Source organism: Raphanus sativus, chromosome 6 (genome assembly GCF_000801105.2).
Source record: "Raphanus sativus cultivar WK10039 chromosome 6, ASM80110v3, whole genome shotgun sequence".
In the NCBI taxonomy this organism is placed as follows: domain Eukaryota; kingdom Viridiplantae; phylum Streptophyta; class Magnoliopsida; order Brassicales; family Brassicaceae; genus Raphanus; species Raphanus sativus.
The window spans coordinates 3151484-3171469 of record NC_079516.1 but is presented as its reverse complement, the minus strand read 5'-3'; the positions used below and the strand labels follow the sequence as shown (position 1 = coordinate 3171469).

The 19986-nt window shown below is 35.1% G+C and overlaps 5 protein-coding genes and 1 pseudogene across 7 annotated transcripts in view; 4 read left to right on the top strand and 2 right to left on the bottom strand.

Moving 5' to 3' along the window:
* LOC130494586 (uncharacterized) overlaps positions 1-17480 on the bottom strand; it is a 77408-nt gene extending 59928 nt beyond the window's left edge. The window contains exon 1 of the mRNA XM_056989181.1: positions 17477-17480. The gene's annotated coding sequence lies outside the window, so the exon portion shown is untranslated. The remainder of the gene's footprint in view (positions 1-17476) is intronic.
* LOC108812564 (uncharacterized) lies at positions 1581-6728 on the top strand. Its single transcript, XM_018584851.2, has 12 exons — positions 1581-1762; positions 1930-2098; positions 2209-2294; positions 2433-2533; positions 2610-2900; positions 3016-3393; positions 3495-4377; positions 4460-4690; positions 4773-4897; positions 5050-5261; positions 5488-5596; positions 5726-6728. The coding sequence occupies exons 2-12, from the start codon at positions 2003-2005 to the stop codon at positions 6349-6351; spliced, it is 3138 nt and encodes a 1045-aa protein (XP_018440353.2). The 5' UTR covers positions 1581-1762; positions 1930-2002; the 3' UTR covers positions 6352-6728.
* LOC108812565 (uncharacterized) lies at positions 6946-8736 on the top strand. 3 transcript variants are annotated; one of them, XM_056989182.1, is made up of 7 exons: positions 6946-7238; positions 7514-7591; positions 7685-7760; positions 7955-8028; positions 8126-8199; positions 8272-8326; positions 8425-8736. In XM_056989182.1, the coding sequence occupies exons 1-7, from the start codon at positions 7215-7217 to the stop codon at positions 8461-8463; spliced, it is 420 nt and encodes a 139-aa protein (XP_056845162.1). In that variant the 5' UTR covers positions 6946-7214; the 3' UTR covers positions 8464-8736. The 3 variants fall into 3 exon arrangements, with proteins under 3 accessions (XP_056845162.1, XP_018440355.2, XP_018440356.2); XM_018584853.2 differs by having other exon boundaries at positions 6950-7238; positions 7511-7591; XM_018584854.2 differs by having other exon boundaries at positions 6951-7238; positions 7511-7591; positions 8272-8315.
* LOC108806858 (putative gamma-glutamylcyclotransferase At3g02910) lies at positions 13199-14065 on the top strand. The gene has a single exon (XM_018579063.2). It carries the CDS (start codon positions 13299-13301, stop codon positions 13869-13871), a length of 573 nt encoding a protein of 190 aa, XP_018434565.1. The 5' UTR covers positions 13199-13298; the 3' UTR covers positions 13872-14065.
* Positions 15101-17470, bottom strand: LOC130496758 (replication protein A 32 kDa subunit B-like; annotated as a pseudogene).
* Positions 17481-18002: 522 nt separating the features above from the next.
* The window catches only part of LOC130496912 (uncharacterized), a 5540-nt gene continuing 3556 nt past the window's right edge, over positions 18003-19986 (top strand). Inside the window, exon 1 of the mRNA XM_056989591.1 lies at positions 18003-18007. Within this exon, the coding sequence (XP_056845571.1) occupies positions 18003-18007 (5 nt within the window). The remainder of the gene's footprint in view (positions 18008-19986) is intronic.

Genomic DNA, 19986 nt, shown 5'->3' with positions numbered 1-19986 from the left:
TAACTTTTTAGATTTTTAATTATATTATTAGAATATGTTTGTATTCTAATTAGGAAATTAGATTTTTGGTTTTTATATAAAATATATATATATATATATATATATGATCTTGTGGATTATGAATCTATTAACAAATCTAATTGTTGTGATTTGGTATTAGTTTATTTTTGTTATCAATTATCAATTATAATTTTATGTTTTACTTTTAGATTATTTTAGATTTTAAATTTAATTTTATTATTTACAATAGACATTTAAATACTTAAAAAGTTATTAATATTTTGTAAAATTTAGTTCAAGCACATGATCCTTTCATAAAAAACCTACCCGTATACATACATATCCACTTTCTATATTTTTATAAAATAGGAGTAAGAAAAAAATACATAAATACAGTGTATTAGTCCATATCGTATATGTAGAAGGCGGTTTATATTTTGATTCCTGAATATTTTTGTTTGTTAAATAAATACTATGATTTTGGAATTAGATATATGATAATTAATAGGTGAAGCAAAAGAGTAAGAAAAATGAAACAAAAATATATATATTCGTACATTTATGTTGCAATATTTGTAGCCCTTAAAAATAGGATTTAGTGGTTATGGAGGTTGACTATATATTAAGTTATGCAGTTTTCTTATTATTATTATACGGTTATTTTAGTTAGTTATATTTGGATGCCACTTTTTAAATTGGACCTAACCTATATCAATTGGACATGTTGAAAAATTAATAATATTGATCAAAGAAATGTATGTAAATTATGAAATGCGCAGAAGAGACGAGTATAGTAGAGGGCGATAAATGCGGCGAAGTTAAAGGCGATGAATGTTGATAAATAATAATTTGATTTGATTTGATGGGTCATTTTCTCTTGAAGTACAATCACATCTTTCGCATTGTTTTTTTTTTTCTTTCTAATATAGCACCATCCTACTACAATCTTATAAAAAAAGCCTTAATAAATGGTCTGGCCCAAATACTCCAAAATCGATGACTAGAAGGCCTCGGAAAAGTGATCTAGCCCAAATATTTCCGCAAGTTCTTTAAAATTACATTATGGGCTACGACTAGATTCTTTCGAAATTTCATTATCTTATTGAATTTGATAAAACACGGCCTCAAAGATTTCCCCAATTTAGAAATTAGCAAACCAGTCATTTAATATCATTTGTTTTTGGAATAAAAAAATATAGAACTATTTTTGGAGTAAACACATGTTTTTCTTAAAAAAAATCTGAGCATAAAACTCTGTATTTATATGCATTATAATATGTTTCTCAAAAAATGCAGAAATCTGTCTGATTACTTTTCAAAAACAGATATGCTTTCATGGCTGTGAAAGTAAATCTTGTTAAAAACACGTTTTAAAAAGCTCTTCTTAAACCTTGCGTAGCGTGTTTAATTAAACAAAAAAAAACATTCGTCTAAAAAATCTAAATTAGTTAAATACAGAAATAATTGCGTGTGCATTAAAATAATACGTATGTATTGTCTCCGTACGTATCTACGAGTATAGGTATAAGATAGAACCTGGGTGGGCTATTTAAGAGCTCCTCTTTTTTATTTCTTTTGTATGACCTGACCTGTGAAGAAAAGCGAGAATCGAGACGCGTAGTGATTGGTCCACGGCAGATTCTCCTGGAGAGTGAGTGACTGAGAGAAAAATACGAAATCGAATCTGGATTGTTAAGAGGAACTAGGGTTTACTTTTTTCCTATAGGAGGAGTTGGGATAGCTAGCGATCATCGACGAAATGGTAAATTAGGGTTTATCTTCGATTGTCTCTCATCGGTGCAAATGTCGAGCTTAATGTTTGTGGATTATGTGCTCTTTGTTCTGGTGATTGATTGATGCTTGTTAAATTGCGTGATTTGAATCGTCTGGGTTTGTTGTTCTTAATGATTTTTTTTTTTTTTTTTGCAGTTGGACTAGCAAATCAATTTGGGAGTCGAGAAGTAGTGAGGTGCAGAGAACAAGAAAAATATTTTAATTGGGGATGGTTGTTGGGGAGTCGGGAGAGGAGGAACCAACAACAACATCATCAGCTATGTCTGAGAGTGAGCGTGCTGATTCTGAAGCGGTTGAAGTTGATGTAAGTAATGCTACTGCTATTTTGTTGTACTTCTGTTTCTGTTTCTTTTTTTGGTTGCAATGATTCTGAAGAGTGAAAAATGTTCTCTTTTGTTGTTTGTTGTTGAGCAGGTGAAAATTTGTGACACTTGTGGAGATGTGGGCCGTGAGGATTTACTTGCTATCTGCAGCAGATGCAGTGATGGTGCAGAACACACGTAAAGCCCTTCTTCTTCTTCTTCTGTTCACGAACTAGTTCTGTTTAGAGTTTGAATACCATAGACTATTCATAGTTGTTAATAGCGCAGCACCCTTTTTGTTTGCTAGTGAGATAATTCTGTTTTCTTATTCTTTAGGTATTGCATGCGGGTGATGCTTCAAAAAGTTCCAGCGGGTGATTGGCTTTGTGAAGAATGCAAGTTTGCTGAGCTTGCAGAAAAGCAGAAGCGAGATAAAGGTTAATCATTTTTACCATGTAGCCGTAAGTTGTTTTTTCTCCTTTTTATCTAATGAATTTGAGTTGAAACTTGCAGAAACTAAGAGAAAGCAAGAAATTGAGGCGAATTTTAGTACACAGAGCTTCAGCAAAAGGCCCTTAAATAAACCTGAGGCAGCTCCAGATTCTAAAAGACAAGCAGTTGAGGCTCCAACTGGGTCACCCAAAAGACCTGTCCTCCCTAGATTGACCGCTTTCTCCCGGGAAACAGTTAAGGGCGTAGAGAAGACGACGAGAAAGCTAGCTCACCACTCGTCTTTGAATAGCCACTCCAGTGATGACACAGATAGCACGCCATCCACTGACTCACAGCTCCAATCTTCTAAAGGTAGATATATGATGAAAAAAAAATCTCTCAAACGCAGTTCTTCCTTGTCTAGGTTCTTGTTCTTGATGATTTTTTTCAGGTGGTATAATATTTACCTTGTTAACAACTTGTGCAGGCTCTCTTTTTAAGTCCAACTCGTTTAATTCTTCGAGCTCTAGACCAAAAGTGAGACCAGTGGATGATGTTATGCCTAAGGAGGGGCTTTCTAGAAAATTAGGTAGGTCGATGTCAACCAGATGTATAGAAGTAGGGAGCTCTGGTTGCAATGACTCAAAAGTAAAAGGTTCAAAGCAACTGAACGATCGGAGTACAGAAGCTTACCCTTCCGCATCAGGAGTCGACCAGAAGCTAAACCCACGTGGCAACTCGTCCAGTTCCTATGCAAATAGTGCACGTGATTTGAAGAGTTTGCAGTCTGATGTTAAAGAAGGTAGCTTGGCAAAGAAAGCCAGACATCTAAGTCGAAACCGCCTGGAAGATATAGTTGCTTCTGGTACAATTACTGTTATATGCTTTTTGTTCTGCAAGTGAACGATTCTCTGCATTTATAGATATCATGATTGACACCTTGGGATTTGTTTCTCACATATGCAGTTGGGGATGTTGGTAGTCGCCAAAGGTCTGACACTTCTGCTGTTTCGAAAGACCTACCATCTCAAAAAGGTCTGGCGGCAGAACCTGCTGAGACTTCATGTGCCTCTGGAAGCAATCTCTCTACCACGCGAAACACTAAGGAGGATATTAATAAGGGCAATAGGTTGCGAGCAGCGGTTGATGCTGCTCTCCGGAAAAAACCTAGCTTTGGGAAGAACCGTGGATTGGAGCAGTCTGATTTGCCGTCAGTGTCTAATGTGGATTCTAGTTGTGATAGGACTCTTCAAAATCTTCCCTCGAAGGTGCCTATCATGAGAGATTGGCCTGTGGGATTACAAGGAGGGCAATCAAATTTACAGACAGACAAGCAGGCGATTGCAGTAAATAAAAAACAGTCTACACTCGCTGGTGCTGATGCAATGGCTGCTCCTCAATCTGCAGAGCCTGCAGTTCATTTACATTCTGTAAAGCCGGTCATCAGAGATTTGCCTGTGGGATTGCAAAGAGGGCATCCAAATTTACAGACAGACAAACAGGCCTTTGCAGTAAATAGAAAACAGTCTACACTCGCTGGTGCTGATTTAATGGCTCCTCCTCAATCTGTAGAGCCTTCAGTTCATTTACCTTCTGTAAAGCCGGTCATGAGAGATTTTCCTGTGGGATTGCAAGGAGGGCATCCAAATTTACCGACGGACAAGCAGACGATTGCAGTAAATAGAAAGCAGTTTCCACTCGCTAGTGCTAATGCAATGGCTGCTTCTCAATCTGTAGAGCCTGCAGTTCATTTACCTTCTGTGGAACCGGTCATGAGTGATTTGCCTGTGCTTGACCCATCTGTTCTGTCGACAACCTCAGCCATCCCAGAGCATGAATACATTTGGCAGTATGGTTTTCATTCTTTTCAGGAAGATCTCTTTTTATGCATTTGTTGTGTTGTAGATAAACATTATATTTCCTTTGATCAGAGGGAACATGGAGGTGCAGAAAAGCAGAAATATATCGGCAATGCATTGTGGAATGCAAGCATATCTATCAACATTAGCATCACCTAAGGTTGCTGAAGTGGTGAATCAATTTCCAGTAAAAGTGACCTTGAATGAAGTACCCAGGCTACGTACATGGCCTTCGCAGTTTCGAGATATAGGTGCTAAGGAAGGCCATGTGGCTCTTTTCTTCTTTGCCAAGGACATCGAGAGGTGACTTCATATCATATAGTTGTTCATGTTGTCATGTTTCCTAATCCCCTGACAAAACGTGATGGTTGCTTATTACCCACAGTTATGAGAAATATTACAAGCCCCTGGTAGATAACATGATCCAGAAAGATTTAGCTCTAAAGGGAAGCCTCGAGGGTGTTGAGCTTTTGATTTTTGCGTCGAATCAGCTTCCTCAGAACTGTCAGCGTAAGAACTCTTTACATCGTGAACATACGTTTTGTTAAAAAAGTTTCACTGTTCTCTTAGGGTTGAACTTCTGTATTAAGTGTTTGAAATTTCACTGATTATGTATGCACGTGTCTATAGCTTAGAGGTGCTGTATCCTTCGCGTTTTGCAGGTTGGAACATGTTCTTTTTCCTTTGGGGTGTATTTCGAGGAAAAAAGGAGAAATGTTCTGATCCACTCAAGAGCAAACCTCTTTCGGCGTCTAATGTTTTGCCAAATATGGGGAGAGTGTTGTCTACACGTGAAGGCTTTTACCATGAAAATCCAAGCAACAGAGAGTTCTCAATTGACCGCCCATCGAGCAGAATGCAATCGTGTTTGAAGGTTGGTGCTTCTAGACTCCTCCAATTCACACCTACCATCTGTCTCTCGATCTCTATCTCACCTCTAGTTATGGGGTTCTTTTCTGAATCACATATGCCGTTTATTATTCTGCTCTAGTTATATATTTATCTTGCTCTTCATCTGTTTTAGTTAAGAAATCGTTTTAGACAGATACTAGGTTTATCTAAACAGTGCAGATATTTGATGGATTCATGGGTGTGAACAGGAGAATGATAAAGAGGGTGAAGCGGGCGGTGGAGTTAGTGGAGCGGTGGAAGAAACTGAGGAAGGAGAGATCGGTTTTAGCCCACAGTTGAAGGATGAGAAGATTTCAGGTAACAATAAGGATTTGCTTTCGGCTGTAATGAGCCCTGTGGTTCAGTTCTTTGGCCAGGAAAACTTAGCAGAAAAAAAAAACAAATTCACAGCTGTGTTCATGAATCTTCTGTTATTGACATTGACAGGGCCTAGGAGAGTAAATTCATCTGACGTGAATCAGAACGTGAACATGGATGATCTGACTGGTGTAGGGTTGTGTGAAGGACCAGCGAATAAAAAGCTGAAGACAGGCACAGGAGTAGAAACCAAATGTAACATATTCAGGAGGGATACACCTGGTCCCCATCCCCGTGAGGAGGAAACTATGATCAAGAAGACTCCAGATGCAGCTGAAAGGATCGTGTTCCCTTTGGATTTGAATGATGGAAAGGAAGACGATGATGAAATGGTAGACGATAATCCCAGAGCACTGGGCAATGACAGCAGCAAACAAAGGTCACTCGGTATGGTCCCAAATCTTGAGTTGGCTCTAGGAGAAGATGAAACTACTACAACCACAGGATCCGTCTTGCCCTTCATGGCTAGACCAAGCGCCACTGAGAAACATAGAAGTAGCAGTAGCCAGAAGGCAGAAGAAGACAGTGCAGCTTCTCTCTCACTATCCTTATCCTTCTCTCCCCTGGAGAAGGAACAACAACAACAACAAAGACAACAGCAGAATCAGAGACAAGTGTCTGGATGGGAACACAAGAAGCAGAATGTGAATACTCCTATGTTTCTCTTCAGAAACTTCCCTGACAAATCATCATAGGGATTCTTACTTCTTAGGGATAGCAACACACCATCAAGAGACATGGGAGAGAGCATCTTCAGTAGCTTTGGATCATCTGTTCATATAAATGAACCCTTCTTTTTCTTTGAACAGGGAACCTATCTTTTAGTTTGGTCTTTTGGTTTCCTGAAGAAGGCTCAACCAAACCAGTACTCGCCACAACTATGCACATATGAAGGCGATGGAAAAAAAACAGATGAGAAGATGTCTGGTTCTGTAGACTGATCTGCTTAAACCTAAAGGGTGTGTTTATGTCTATTTTTAGTCTTTACTCATGTTCGTTATAGATATACCATATCAGCGAGCAGCTGACAATTTTATTCATACATCCAGAGTATTCAGAAATTTATGCCTAAGTGGGTCAATTGCAAGTTCAGAAGAAAGGGTACTAAGTACTATCTCAGGTAAAACCAAAAATGATGTTATTTACATGTGTGAAAGGGATATGTTCTGTGGATAAACCGTAAACCGGATTGGTCAAACCCAGTTTAACCGGTTGCCTCTTCATGCAATCGGTTATCTATCTTCAATCAACGTCACACCTAACAAATAAAAGTAAAAAAAAATGCATCTTCTTCCTAATTACAAAAACAAAGAAAATAAACTGGAAAAAAAAGCAAAGCAAAACCACAGATTCGATTGATATTTTGCTGCTGAAATTCTATCTTTTTCTGGAGAAAAATAAAAGATTTCAGTATTTTCTCTGCCATTAGTTTGATTTTTCCGAGGAGACAAATAAGAAAAAGAAAAATCTGCAGTCCTTATTTCACATTTATTGCTGTTTATATTCTTTAATTAGATGATGTGGGAAGAGATTCTTGCTCTGTTCCTCTTTGCATCAGATGGAAGATAACAATTCTCCCAAGGTACTAAAATAATTTTCTATCACTGATGATTACTGGGTTTAATTGGCTATAGTTGTTTCTGTGGTTCATTCTTGTTTTTCATATAATGTTTAGATTTTTCTACAAAATTGAGTGAAACCAAATGAACTTCAGAGATGATTCGTTGCTGTTATAGAATAGATCGTTTTCACTATTCTTTTGAGAGAAACAGTTTTGGATGCTTCTTGAATTGATTGCTTGCTGGAAAATATGAGTGATCACTAATATGAATTTGATCTACTCTGTTTTTTTAGAAGGATTACTATAAGATCCTAGAAGTTGATTATGATGCAACTGAGGAGATGCTCAAACTGAGTTATCGGAAGCTTGCTTTGGTTAGTAATTATAAAACTCTGATGTGTTCATTTTGGTTTTAGTTCTAAAATTTAATTAGTAAAAGTGTTATTGAGATTCTTGCCATGATGCAGAAGTGGCATCCTGATAAGCACAAAAGTGACACTGTGGCTACTTCAAAGTTTCAGGAGATCAATGAAGCTTATAACGGTATACTCCTTTGCATATATGATTGCTTCGTGTCTTTGGATCACTTGTTGAATCGATGAAGTTGCTTTGAATCAAAACTTATAATAAATAAAATAAAATATTTCAAAATCTTTGAGGTTGAACTTTTGTCTTAATTAAGGGGTTCGTACATTGATATCTTAATGTAATTTGATCTGGTTTCTTATTCCTTGCAGTGCTAATGGACCCTGCTTTACGTTTTGAGTATGATTTAACCGGAATATACGAGATTCACAAGTATACTTTGCGGGTAATGAAATGTTGTTACATTTTGAGATACTACAACAAATCTGTTTTCAACTCCTTTGGCATTATTAGTATGTTGAGATATGTTGATATTAACGCAGGAGTATCTGGCTAGATTTAAGGGACTGATACTCACTTGCAATGGACTTGGCATTAGTCACTCCTTATCACCATGGTACGTCCCTCTCTTTTAACTCGAAAAGTTTTTTTTTTTATGTTTGCTTAACCAAACACATTGAATGTGCAGGACACAACAGCTGGCGGAAGGGAATAGCACGACAGATGAGCAAGGTTTCAATCTGGTTTACTCCTTTTTTTGCTCTACGCTTGTTAACTCTATTACCAATCAATATATAGCTTGATGCAACTCTGTCTCAGTTCGTACATTTCTCTTTAACAGGATACTGTATCAACTGAAGAAGAGACAGAGCTCAAGTAACATCTGATCTTGAAACTCAAATGGCAAATACTATTCGGTCACCCCATTCGACGATATAACAGATTTATCTGGATGTTGTATTGTATGCTCTATAAATATGATGGTATACAATCTTAACATTTTACCAAAAAAAAAAAAATGAGTGTATACACGATAAGAAGTAACAATGTGTCTAGTAAATGCTCAACCATCATAGATTGTGTGAGTTTTGTATTTTACGATTCATGGGTTATAACTTATAACATAAAAGTGACAAGATCATTTTCACAAGTATATTAAGGTTTTATTATACAAGTATATACTTCTCTAATTAATAGACTAAACTAATAGAAGTAAATGTCCAGATCTACATTGTGAAATATGTCATTTGTAAATTGGAAAAAATATGATATAATGGTTTCAGAAAAAAGAATAGCAGAGTGAAATGATATCTAGTTACTAAACAAAATGTTAAAAGATTTCTAAAGCAACTTTTTGTGTTCATTGTCACTTCGTCCATTGAATGTGCACTAAAGTTTTCAGTGAGTCATGCTTTGTGTCCAGTGTCCACCGTTGAATGTGCTTCGCAGTTCACCATTCACAATGTTGTTTTTTCTTTTTCTTTTTTTTTTCTATTGTGTACATGCAAGAAACCTTTATCTTTCACAAAATAATTGTGTAATTAAAAATGAAAAATACAGCTTTAAACTGTAGTCTACACTGGAAAATTCTTAATCGCTCAAGAAATATCATATTATTAATATTATTTATTGATTCAATGGTAGATGAATCAGATCTGTCAGATTACTTTAATGGAACAGGCTGCGTTGTGTTAAAAAAATTGCTAGGAAAGGCACTTTTGCTCCAGTTTCAAAAAAAAAAAAAAGGCACTTTTGCTTTACTTTATTTTTCCGCTTTCTAAAATAACGTAAAGGTTTTTCTTGAGCAACTAAAATAACATAAAGTTAAAAACAAAATATCTCAGGTTTTAGGTAAAAAGAAGTACGGTGCAATCGTACTGCAGCCACGGAACAAAAGTCCATTTTAGCTTTTGTTGTGTGTGTTGTCAATTACTCCATTGTTTAATCATTTTCATCAATTCGTCTTTGCTTTTTCAATCAAACCAAGTATTGTCCATCCAAATAATCACCTCTGGATGGACAATTCATACAAGTTTTCTGTTCTTAAAACATCCAAATAATCACTTCTGGATTTCTAAAATCAAAGATAACCCAAACAAATGTGTTTGTATGTCTTTCTGATTGAGCTATTGTCCACAGTCCACCCTACACACTGATTAATCTTCTTAAATGATGTTAAAATATGGATCTTCTTAAAAACTTTCCAAATAATAAAGGTTAAATAAAGAATGGCAACTTGGCTGTAATGTGTGGTGATGTTACATTCTGCGTCCACACGTAATCCCAAATACACCAACCTCTCACGCCAATTATTGCTATATTTTTGGTTTTATATCGCAAGTAGGGATGTCAATTTGGACATCATGTCATTGGTCACCCATGTCCAAACCCATTTGGACTAAACTAAATTAGACCAACAAATAAAGATGTCCAATTGGGTTTAACCAATTAGACCCAAATCCAATGGTCTTAACTCAAATGGACATGGACGGCCAAATGATACAAAAATCATAGGATTTTATTTTGAGGAAAAAATCAAGTTTTCCCCCCAAAACCGTAAATCAAAATTTCTTGACAGAACCGTAAGTTGAGTTTTCCCGTCAAAACAGTAAAATGAAAATTTCCCGCCAAAATCTTAAAATCGAGTTTTCGAGTTTTCCCGTCAAAACTGTAAATCTAATTTTTCCGTCAAAACCGTAAAATCGAGTTTTCCCGTCAAAACCGTAAAATCGAGTTTTCCCGTCAAAACTGTAAATCGAGTTTTTCGCCAAAACCGTTAAATTGAGATTTCCCGCCAAAATCGTAAAATCGAGTTTTCCCACCAAAACCGTGAAATCAGGTTTTTTTCCAAAACCGTAAAATTGAGATTTCTCACCAAATCATAAAATCGAATTTTTAATTTTCCCGTCAAAACCGTAAAATCGAGTTTTCCCGTCAAAACCATAAAATCGAGTTTTCCCGTCAAAACCGTAAAATCAAGTTTTTTGCCAAAATCGTATCTATGATTTTGAATTAAAAAATAATGAAATTATGACTTTTTTTGTTAAAACTGAATTTTTGGATGTTAAAGTAGAGATTATATTTGGGCTTTACGAAATGCCCATTTGAAATTGGCCAATTTGATCTGGACAATTTGGTCTGGTACAATCTGGGCTTAAAAAAGTAATATTCATTTGGACTGGTGTGAACAGCCCAATTGACACCTCTACCAATTGACACCTCTAATCCCAAGAAGTGAATAGATTAAAGCAAAACTATTACATTAAAAAAAAAAAGAGTTTTGTTTTGTCTATGACATATGATATGTTGTATGATGTATATGATACGACGTTTGCAGTACTTTGTCCATTTAGTAAGCCGAGTGGGCTTCCTCTGATTATTTTATCATTCGCATATGGTAAACCAGCTAAACACAGCTCTTTATTCAATTGGCTGAAGGCAATGACACTACAGATGAGCAAGGTTTCGATCTGGTTTACTCCTTTTCTGCTCTACACCAATGCTCGATAATTCCATTCCGGTCAATATAGCTTGATGCTATTCTGTCTCACTTCTTACATTTTCTTTAACAGGCTACTGTGTCATCTGAAGCAGAAACAGAGCTTATATAACCTTTGATCTTGAAACTCAAAAAGGCATTATTATTATTCGGTCTCCACAGATTTTGATCAGGAGCTGTAATACAGAGGTGTATGCCTTATGTTCACCCCGTTCGACGATATAACAGCTTTTGCAGGATGTTGTATGTTTTAGAAATACGATGGTATACACAATAAGAAGAAAACAATGTGTCTAGTCAATGCTTAACCTTCATAGATTGTGTGTGTTACGCCTTTACTGTGTTGTATTATATCATTCATGGGATATAACATAAAAGTGACAAAGATGATTTTTAGAAGTATATTAAGGTTTTATTATACAAGAATACTGCTCTGATTAGTAGACTAAACTAATAGAACTAAAAAAAAAAATTCTGCATCATGAAACATCATTTTTCATCATAAAATGGAAAGAGTCTAATATAATGGTTTCATAAAAAGAATAGCAGAGTGAAATATGCACTAAAGTTTTTGTGTTCATTGTCACTCTGTCCATTGAACGTGCCCTAAAGTTTTCAGTGAGTCATGCTTTGTGTCCACCGGTTAATGTGCTTTTCAGTTCACCATTCACAATGTTGTTTTTCTTTTTTCTTGTTTTTTTCCATGGTGGTTTTACATGAAAATGATTACATGCAAGAAACCTTTAACTTCCACAAAATAAGTCTTTAATTAAACATGGAAAATACAGTTTTAAACACTGAAAAAATTGTTAAATCGCTCAAAAGAAAATTACAAACGTCTAACCATATTATTATGGAATATCATATTATTATTATTCTTTCTTGATTCAATGGTTGATGAATCAGATGTTGTCAGATTCCTGTAATGGAACAGGCTGCGCTGTGTTAAAAAGTTGCTAGGAAGGTCACTTTTGATTTACTTTTATCTTTCCGCCGTTTAAATTAATATAAAAAAAAAACAAAATATCTCAGGTTTTAGGTAAAAAGAAGTACGGTGCAATCGTACTGCAGCCACGGAACAAAAGTCCAATTTACCTTTAGCTTTTGTGTTGTGTGTGTTGTCAATTATTCCATTGCTTAATCATTTCCATCTATTCATCTTTTCTTTGTCAATCAAACCAAGTATTTACGTGCCTTTTATTCTTTCATTTATCTGAATATACAAGTTTTCTGTTCATATAACATCCAAATAATCACCTCTGGATTTTTTTTTGACTAAATATAATCACCTCTGGATTTCTAAAATCAAAGATAACCCAGACAAATGTGTTCGTATATCTTTTTGATTGAGCTATTGTCCACCCCTTACACTAATAATTTATTTTTAAATGATATTAAAATTATATGGATCTTCTTAAAAACTTTCCAAGTAATACAAGGTTAAATTAAGAATGGCAACTTGGCTGTAATGTGTGGTGATGCTACATTCTGCATCCACACGTAATCCCAAACACACCAACCTCTCACGCCAATTATTGATATTTTTTTTTGGTTTTCTATCCCAAGAACAGAAAAAGTACTTTATTACATAAAAAAACTAAAGATTTTTATTTTGTTCTATGACATGTGATATGTTGTATGATGTATATGATACGGCGTTTGCAGTACTCGTCCATTTAGTAAGCCGAGTGGGCCTCTTTTAATATTTTTTATCATTCACATATGGTAACCAGCTAAACGCAACTCTTTATTCAATTTCCATCATACATAACCAAAATATTTGAGTAAGAATTTGGTGTCAAAGGGACCCTTATTAATATCTACAAATTATTGATATTTATAAACCAAAATTATAACCATGATTAGCCATGTTTTTAATGTAGTTAAGAAACATACTTATTTGGGATTTACACTATTATTATACTTTCAACCACAGAAAATAGAAAGCATATTTAAATAAAATGTTTTCTTGCAAGTTATAACGAGCAATTTTTTTTTTTAAATATGCGTATTAATTATACGCAAAAAAAACAGAATTGGAGAAATAAAAAATAAAATAATACAATCAGCAGCAGAGGAGGAACAAATCCACTACTATATAAACGCGTCATCGGCTCAACCAAAATTTCACGCCCTAAAAACCCGAGATTCCAATAACGTCCCTCTCTCTCTCTCTCTCTCTGTTAATACGATTCTTGATTCTATTTCTCTCAACCATGGGCCACGAATCAAACGCGACGGAGACCATCACCACCGCCACGAAGACGACGACGCTGGTGTTCTCGTACGGAACTCTGAAGAGAGGATTCTCGAACCACGTCCTGATGCAAGATCTGATCCGATCCGGCGACGCGTCTTTCAAAGGAGTCTACCAAACCTTAGACAAGTACCCCCTCGTCTGCGGGCCCTACCGCGTCCCTTTCCTCCTCAACAAGCCCGGATCGGGCCAGCGCGTCACTGGAGAGCTCTACGCGGTTTCTCCACGCGGTCTCTCCCGCCTCGACGAGCTCGAAGGGACGAGCCGTGGCCATTACGTCAGACAACCGATCCGTCTCCTAAAGGAGGAGGGAGGAGATGATCTTGAAACAGAGCATGCTTTGTCGTGCGTGGTGGAGGCGTACTACGCGCACAAGAGCTACGAGGAGGAGCTGTGGGAGAGGAATAGGAGGAGATCGTTCGGCGCGTACACGGAGAAGGAAGCGCGTGGGTACGTGAAGCGGAACGATAGACCGCAGCATCTTAGCTTCTTGGATCATATCCGTATTTTCGTTTCTTCTCCATGTGACTGATTTTAATTTTCCATCTCTCTTGGTGGAAAAAAAATAAAAAAGAAAATAGTTATTACAAAAAAATATTATAAGGACCTACCAGATCCGTCGTATCCGTACTACGGTTGTCCTTTTGATTAGGTTCTGTAATGGACCAATGGTTGTTTGGATGTAAAACAATATAAGTACTCTATCTTGATAAGTTCTTGGTCGTTCTTGTTAACTTTATAATCCTTAGTCCCCGGCTGAATAATAAGTCAGTAAGTGTCTCTAATTGAATCTTTGTTTGTTGTCTATAATCAGGGGCGTCCTTGATATGGGGGAGACCCTAAACAATTTAGTAAGGAATTTTCAAAAAAAAATTTTTTTGCAAATCGGGGGCCTTTTTCCATACTAATTTTTGTAAAAATTTTGGGGGTCCTAAACGAATATTTCACCTCGCTATGCTCAGGACCACCCCTGTCTATAATACATGAATTGTTCCATCACAAAAAAGACAGAACTCAAAGTTATGTAATCGATTTATCTGAAACTATATTTTTAAGTCTAATGAGATCGTAGATTGAAATTTAAGCTAATCAGTCCTCTACGACTACGAGATGTAAATTTGAATGTCTTTCACTGCGCAAATACGAGAAAACCAACTTGCAAATGGAAAAACAATAAATTAAACAACTGACGTAGGTGTAAAGTCACTTGGTGACTCGTGACAATACGACTATGACAATGTTAATAATATTCGAAGAGCCCAATTATTTTTTTTTTGAAGAGCCCAATTATTTGAACTGAAATTTTATAATACTACCACTTGGGTTTTCCTATGGATTACAACATAACATAATTGCAAGATTTCAGATAGTCAAGAAACAACTAGCCATGGTCATTCAACTAAATCTGCAGAACAGAAGAAAAACTGAACATTTTTGTTTGACAATAGTTTTCCAAATAACATTTATTCAGCTGGTCTAGTCATTTTATGAAAGTCTTGACGCTTTACCAAATACAGTTGACAAACATGTTTGAGACTTTACTCATGAAGCAGCGTTGAATAGTATTAACCCCGAATGCTACTTATTGATTGCATTTGATTTCTATTCAATATGTATTTTCTTTATGGGGGTTTAGATTCTAACCGTAACTAATGAATGAGTAATCACTAATAAAAATAGACGGTCGCTCTGTTTGGGACTAAATGTCTGGGCCGACCCAGATACTACCCCTAAGACAACCTAGCAAGTAGACCAAAGAAATATTATACGACGGGGAAGATTTTGATTGAACCTTTGAGTTGATTTTAACAAATCCAAAAGCTAATAGATAGATGTAGTCTTAAAGCCATAAGCTGTCGTACCATAGGGCCTATACAAAGGCTTTTTCCGTACTTAAAAAGATCGGTTTGTAGATAAATCCATTTAGATCATGCGTTTGCGGTTGATTTGAAGCAAGTCTCATCGCTAGTAGAGTAAACGCAGCCATCGTTTGAGAGCTGTTCCAAGGCGTCCCTGCCATAGATATTCACAGAGATCAAGCGGTTCTTGTCAATAGAGATTCCATTTTTATACTGTTAACTTTGTCAGTGAGAGGGGAGATGTGAGAAACAATGGGGAGAGATTTACTTGACTTGAGGCAGCGGAATCCCGAGGTCGCGTGCAATCACATCGCAGTGAACTCCAGCTTCAGATCTCCTGAAAAGTATTCAAAATATATATATATATAACCAAATACCAAGTTCTGCTTTTTGTGTGAGATCGAGAGAAAGAGAAAATCCAACGAAAGAAGTTAATTTTCTAATGACAATTAACTTAACACTAACTCAAAAAACCATCATCTGCAACATTTCAGTTTCAAGCATACGCAACAAGGCTGTATTATTGTGGTATGTTGAATGAGTTTTACTTAAAACACACTTAACTAAGGTTGGCACATAGAGACATTAGTGGTTGATATGCTCGCTTCGAAACCAAAGTATAATCATGAGTATTAAAAGTTGAATTGATGATTTCTTTTGGGGATATTAGATGAACTTACAGGTGCATAGGACGATTCAGGTAATTTAAGACTGTCTGCCTTACGCCATGCATTGGATCATTGAACTGGTTCGAGGGACCGGTTTGGAATGGCCTTGCAGGGGTTGGCGTCGTTGAGTATGGCATTTGGGGCCTAGGAGTTTCCGTAGCCTGAGTAACAGAACCACCCTGGAGATAATTGAGGTTAGTACACAACATGAATTAAGTTTTTAGGCTGTGGATTAAAGCTTGAAATAAAGGTTAAGGATAGGCTAATACCCGTGGCTTAGTGTTGTACATGTGGACATAGATACACTCGGTAAAGTGGTGTACAATCTCGTTGAAGTCAGTGACAGGCCTGGCCAGATTCAGCAAGTTAATTTACTTAAAGACAAAGAAATGCAGAGTACGTAACATTTTAAACCACAAAGAAATATCATATAGATAAAACAGAAATCTCAAAAGTAGAAAACAGATTGTGATATGTTTAGCTAAACCAAAGCAATATCATAGAATGATCTAGTATGTCAATGTACCTGACTGAGAAAACATTCATAGATCGCTTCCCCTGAAAGCTTTTCAGGTGTCCATGTAGGCGAACATACATTCCCAACCTGCAACAGATGTAGAGTGTCAGAGTTAGATACTAAACCTAAATCAAAGAATCAACAAGAGTTGTTGTGCAGAAATATACCTGACAGCTTCCATTTCTTCAGTTTCTTGGCGTTCATGACACCTGCAAATCATTGTTCACTACGAATTAGCAAGACATAGTTGAGCCATTGTGAGAGCATTTCAAATTGAGTTCTTATAAGATTTAGAAGAAAAGAAGTACTTACCATCTGATGCATTCAACGCAGCCAGTACCATCATCTACAACAAATCAACCTGTGTGATTCGGTTCTCAATTCTAGAAACTCGTCCGACAATTGCAACCTAAACAAACACATACAACACAAAGCTCAAATGCTTAGCTCAATAGACATCAAATCTACAGCACAAACATACTCAAGATCACCAAAGTAAAGAATCTACAGATGTACATCTTATACTTGACTGAACTCGACTCAAAAACTTAACCACTAATAGGGCATACAAACAAACAAGAGTTAACTGCTGAAGAAGAAGAAAAAGAGATCTTACAGTGTTGATATCAACGCCGTCTATGGAGAAATTCGATTCACCACTGGTTGAAACACTATTCAATTGCTTCAACGTCAGAGGAAGCAACGTACGCGCATCCCGATTCTGCAAAAACAGAGAGATAACTCATACTTGCATCGCTTTGCTGCTTTTCCTAGAAACTGAAAATGATAAACGCAATAATTTTCCCGAGAAACCACTTGGAAACCGAAAGAATCGGAGGATGCATCGAGCACCGGAAAAATCGAAACGGCATCATGATAATAATCGTATTCGCAAAAGAAGAAGATTTAAGGAGATACGAAACCCTGAAAGCAGATGAGGACTCAGGCGCTTGCGTGGTTGACTGAGAAGGCATGAAACCGCCACCGGCGAATGCGGCGTTACCGTCAAACTCGCCTCCGTACATGATTTTTTTAGATTCCCACCCTCGAGAAACCCTAATGGGAACGCCCGTCGCTTCAGTTGGGAATAATTCGAAACAGCGCTTGAAGAAGATTCTGGAAAATATTCATGTCTTAAATAATTATATTATCAACTATTTAATGGAAAATTGTGATTATTCTTCCCGCCAAATAAATCCCATTTTCCCGCGATGGTTTTGAATATTTTTTCCCATTCTTTTTGTTGAAAAACATATTTGTATAGTAATCTGAATGTTGTTATTTTCAATTTACTTAAGTCATTTATGTATAAAATACGTACATTTGAAAAATATACATGTTTTATACCCGAGTAGTAAGTGTACTTTGAAGTTTGAACATATTCCTTCCGTTTCACATTAAGTGTCGTTTTAGAGAAAATTTTCCGTTTCAAAATAAGTGTCGTTTTAGAATTTCAATGCCAAATTTATTAATAAGATTATCCAGTTTATTTTTCTATTGGTTGAAATGTGGTTAGGTGTATAGGTAATTGTGTTTTTATTTTAGAAATATATAAAATCACATATTAAATTTTATTAATATGTGTGCATAAGTTTAGAATGACAAATAAAATAAAACGGATGGAGTAGTATATTATATTTGTGGGTTAATTAATTTTGTGGTTACTAATCAATTATAATAATATGTTCAAATTGACAATATACAACATAGTTTCATATTTTTGAATTTTGTTCAAACCGTGGCCTAACTCCTTCAAAAATATTGAGTTTTTTGACAAATGCTATATATACTAAAGTTTATACTCTTTAGTTCAAAAATTTCAAACCACATTCTATATTTGAATTAATGTATTTTAAACTATCTTTTATGATATATATATATATATATATATATATATATCATTATACTTTATTAATATTTAGTTTAGTAAATTTCATATACTGCCTAGATCAATGGAATTAACATTATAAATCTCCATTATCTAGAGAACGGAGACTATAAAGGTTTCAATTTTTTTGACCATTATCTTATATCAGTTCTCAATGAAACTATACACTAAAACCAGATTTTCATATTTTTGATTTTTTTTTTCAAAATACATAGGATAAACCCTTCAAAATTATTGAGTTTTCGGTAAATCCTCTATATACTGAAGTTTATACTCTTCGCTTTAGTTTAAAAAATTTCAGACCACATTCTAAATTTGAATTAATGTATTCAAAACTATCTTCATGGTTTATAGGAATCATTCTAATTTTTTTAGTATTCAGTTTACTAAAATTTCATATACTGCCTAGATTAGTGGCATTAGCATATATAAAATCTCATTATCTAGAAAAACGGAGACAACAGAGTTTCTAAACCTCATGGACATCATTTTATGTCAGTGTTCTAAGAACATACAATAAAACCAGTTTTCATTTTTTTTAATTTTTTTTTCAAAAATGTGGGTTAACCTCTTTTAAAATAATGATTTTCGGAAAATCCTCTAATATACTGAAATTATATACTCCTTCACTTTTGTTTTAAAAATTTCAAACTACATTCTACATTTGAGATGAATTCTAAACTATTTTTCATGGTATATAAGAATCATTCTAATTTTTTAATATTTAGTTTAGTAAATTTCATATACTGCCTAGATCAATGGAATTAGCATTATAAATCTTCATTATCTAGAGAAACGGAGACTAAATAGGTTCTAAACGCTTTGACCATCATCTTATGTCAGGCTCGATGAAACTATACACTAAAACCAGATTTTTTGAATTTTGAATTTTTTTCAAAATCCGTGGGTTAAAACCCTTCAAAAATATTGAGTTTTCGGTAAATCCTCTAGTATACTAAAGTCATCTTACTCTCGCTTTAGTTTAAAATTTTCAAAACCACATATCTAAATTTGAATAATGTTTCTAAACTATCTTTCATGGTATAAAAATCATTATAAATTTTAATAATTTTTATTAGTATAAAATTTCATATAATGCTTAGATCAATGAAATTAACATTTAAAAAATATTCATTTATTGAGAAACGGAGACTACAGTAGTTCTAAACGCTTTGACCATCATCTTATGTCAGTGCTCGATGAAACATATATACTAACCCCTTCAAAATATGAGTTTCGGTAAATCCTCATATACTGAAGTTTCTACTCTTGGCTTTAGTTTAAAAATTTCAAACCACATCGTCGTATTTTGAATTAATTTATTCTAAACTATCTTTCATGGTTATAAGAATCATTATAATTTTTTTTATATTTAGTTTAGTATAATTTTATATACTGCCTTGATCAATGGAATTAGCATTGTAAATCTTCATTATCTAGAGAAACGGAGACTACAGAGGTTCTAACGCTTGACCATCATACTTATGTCAGTGCTCGATAAAAACTATACACTAAAACCAGATTTTCAAATTTTTGATTTTTTTTCAAAATCCGTGGGTTAACAAATTTCAAAATTATGAGTTTTCGGTAAATCCTCTATATACTTAAGTTTCTACTCTTCGCTTTAGTTTTAAAAAATTTCTAAACACATTGAACATTTGAATTAATGTATTCTAAACTACATTTCATGGTATATAGGAATCATTTTAATTTTT

Coding starts and splice junctions, on each gene's coding strand:
- LOC108806858 (XM_018579063.2), top strand. CDS start 13,299: ATGGGCCACGAATCAAACGCGACGGAGACCATCACCACCGCCACGAAG.
- LOC108812565 (XM_018584853.2), top strand. CDS start 7,215: ATGGAAGATAACAATTCTCCCAAG. Junction 7,761..7,954: donor GATCAATGAAGCTTATAACG/GTATACTCCTTT, acceptor TATTCCTTGCAG/TGCTAATGGACCCTGCTTTA. Junction 8,327..8,424: donor ATGAGCAAGGTTTCAATCTG/GTTTACTCCTTT, acceptor TCTCTTTAACAG/GATACTGTATCAACTGAAGA.
- LOC108812564 (XM_018584851.2), top strand. CDS start 2,003: ATGGTTGTTGGGGAGTCGGGAGAGGAGGAACCAACAACAACATCATCA. Junction 3,394..3,494: donor GGAAGATATAGTTGCTTCTG/GTACAATTACTG, acceptor TCACATATGCAG/TTGGGGATGTTGGTAGTCGC. Junction 5,597..5,725: donor GAAGGATGAGAAGATTTCAG/GTAACAATAAGG, acceptor TGACATTGACAG/GGCCTAGGAGAGTAAATTCA.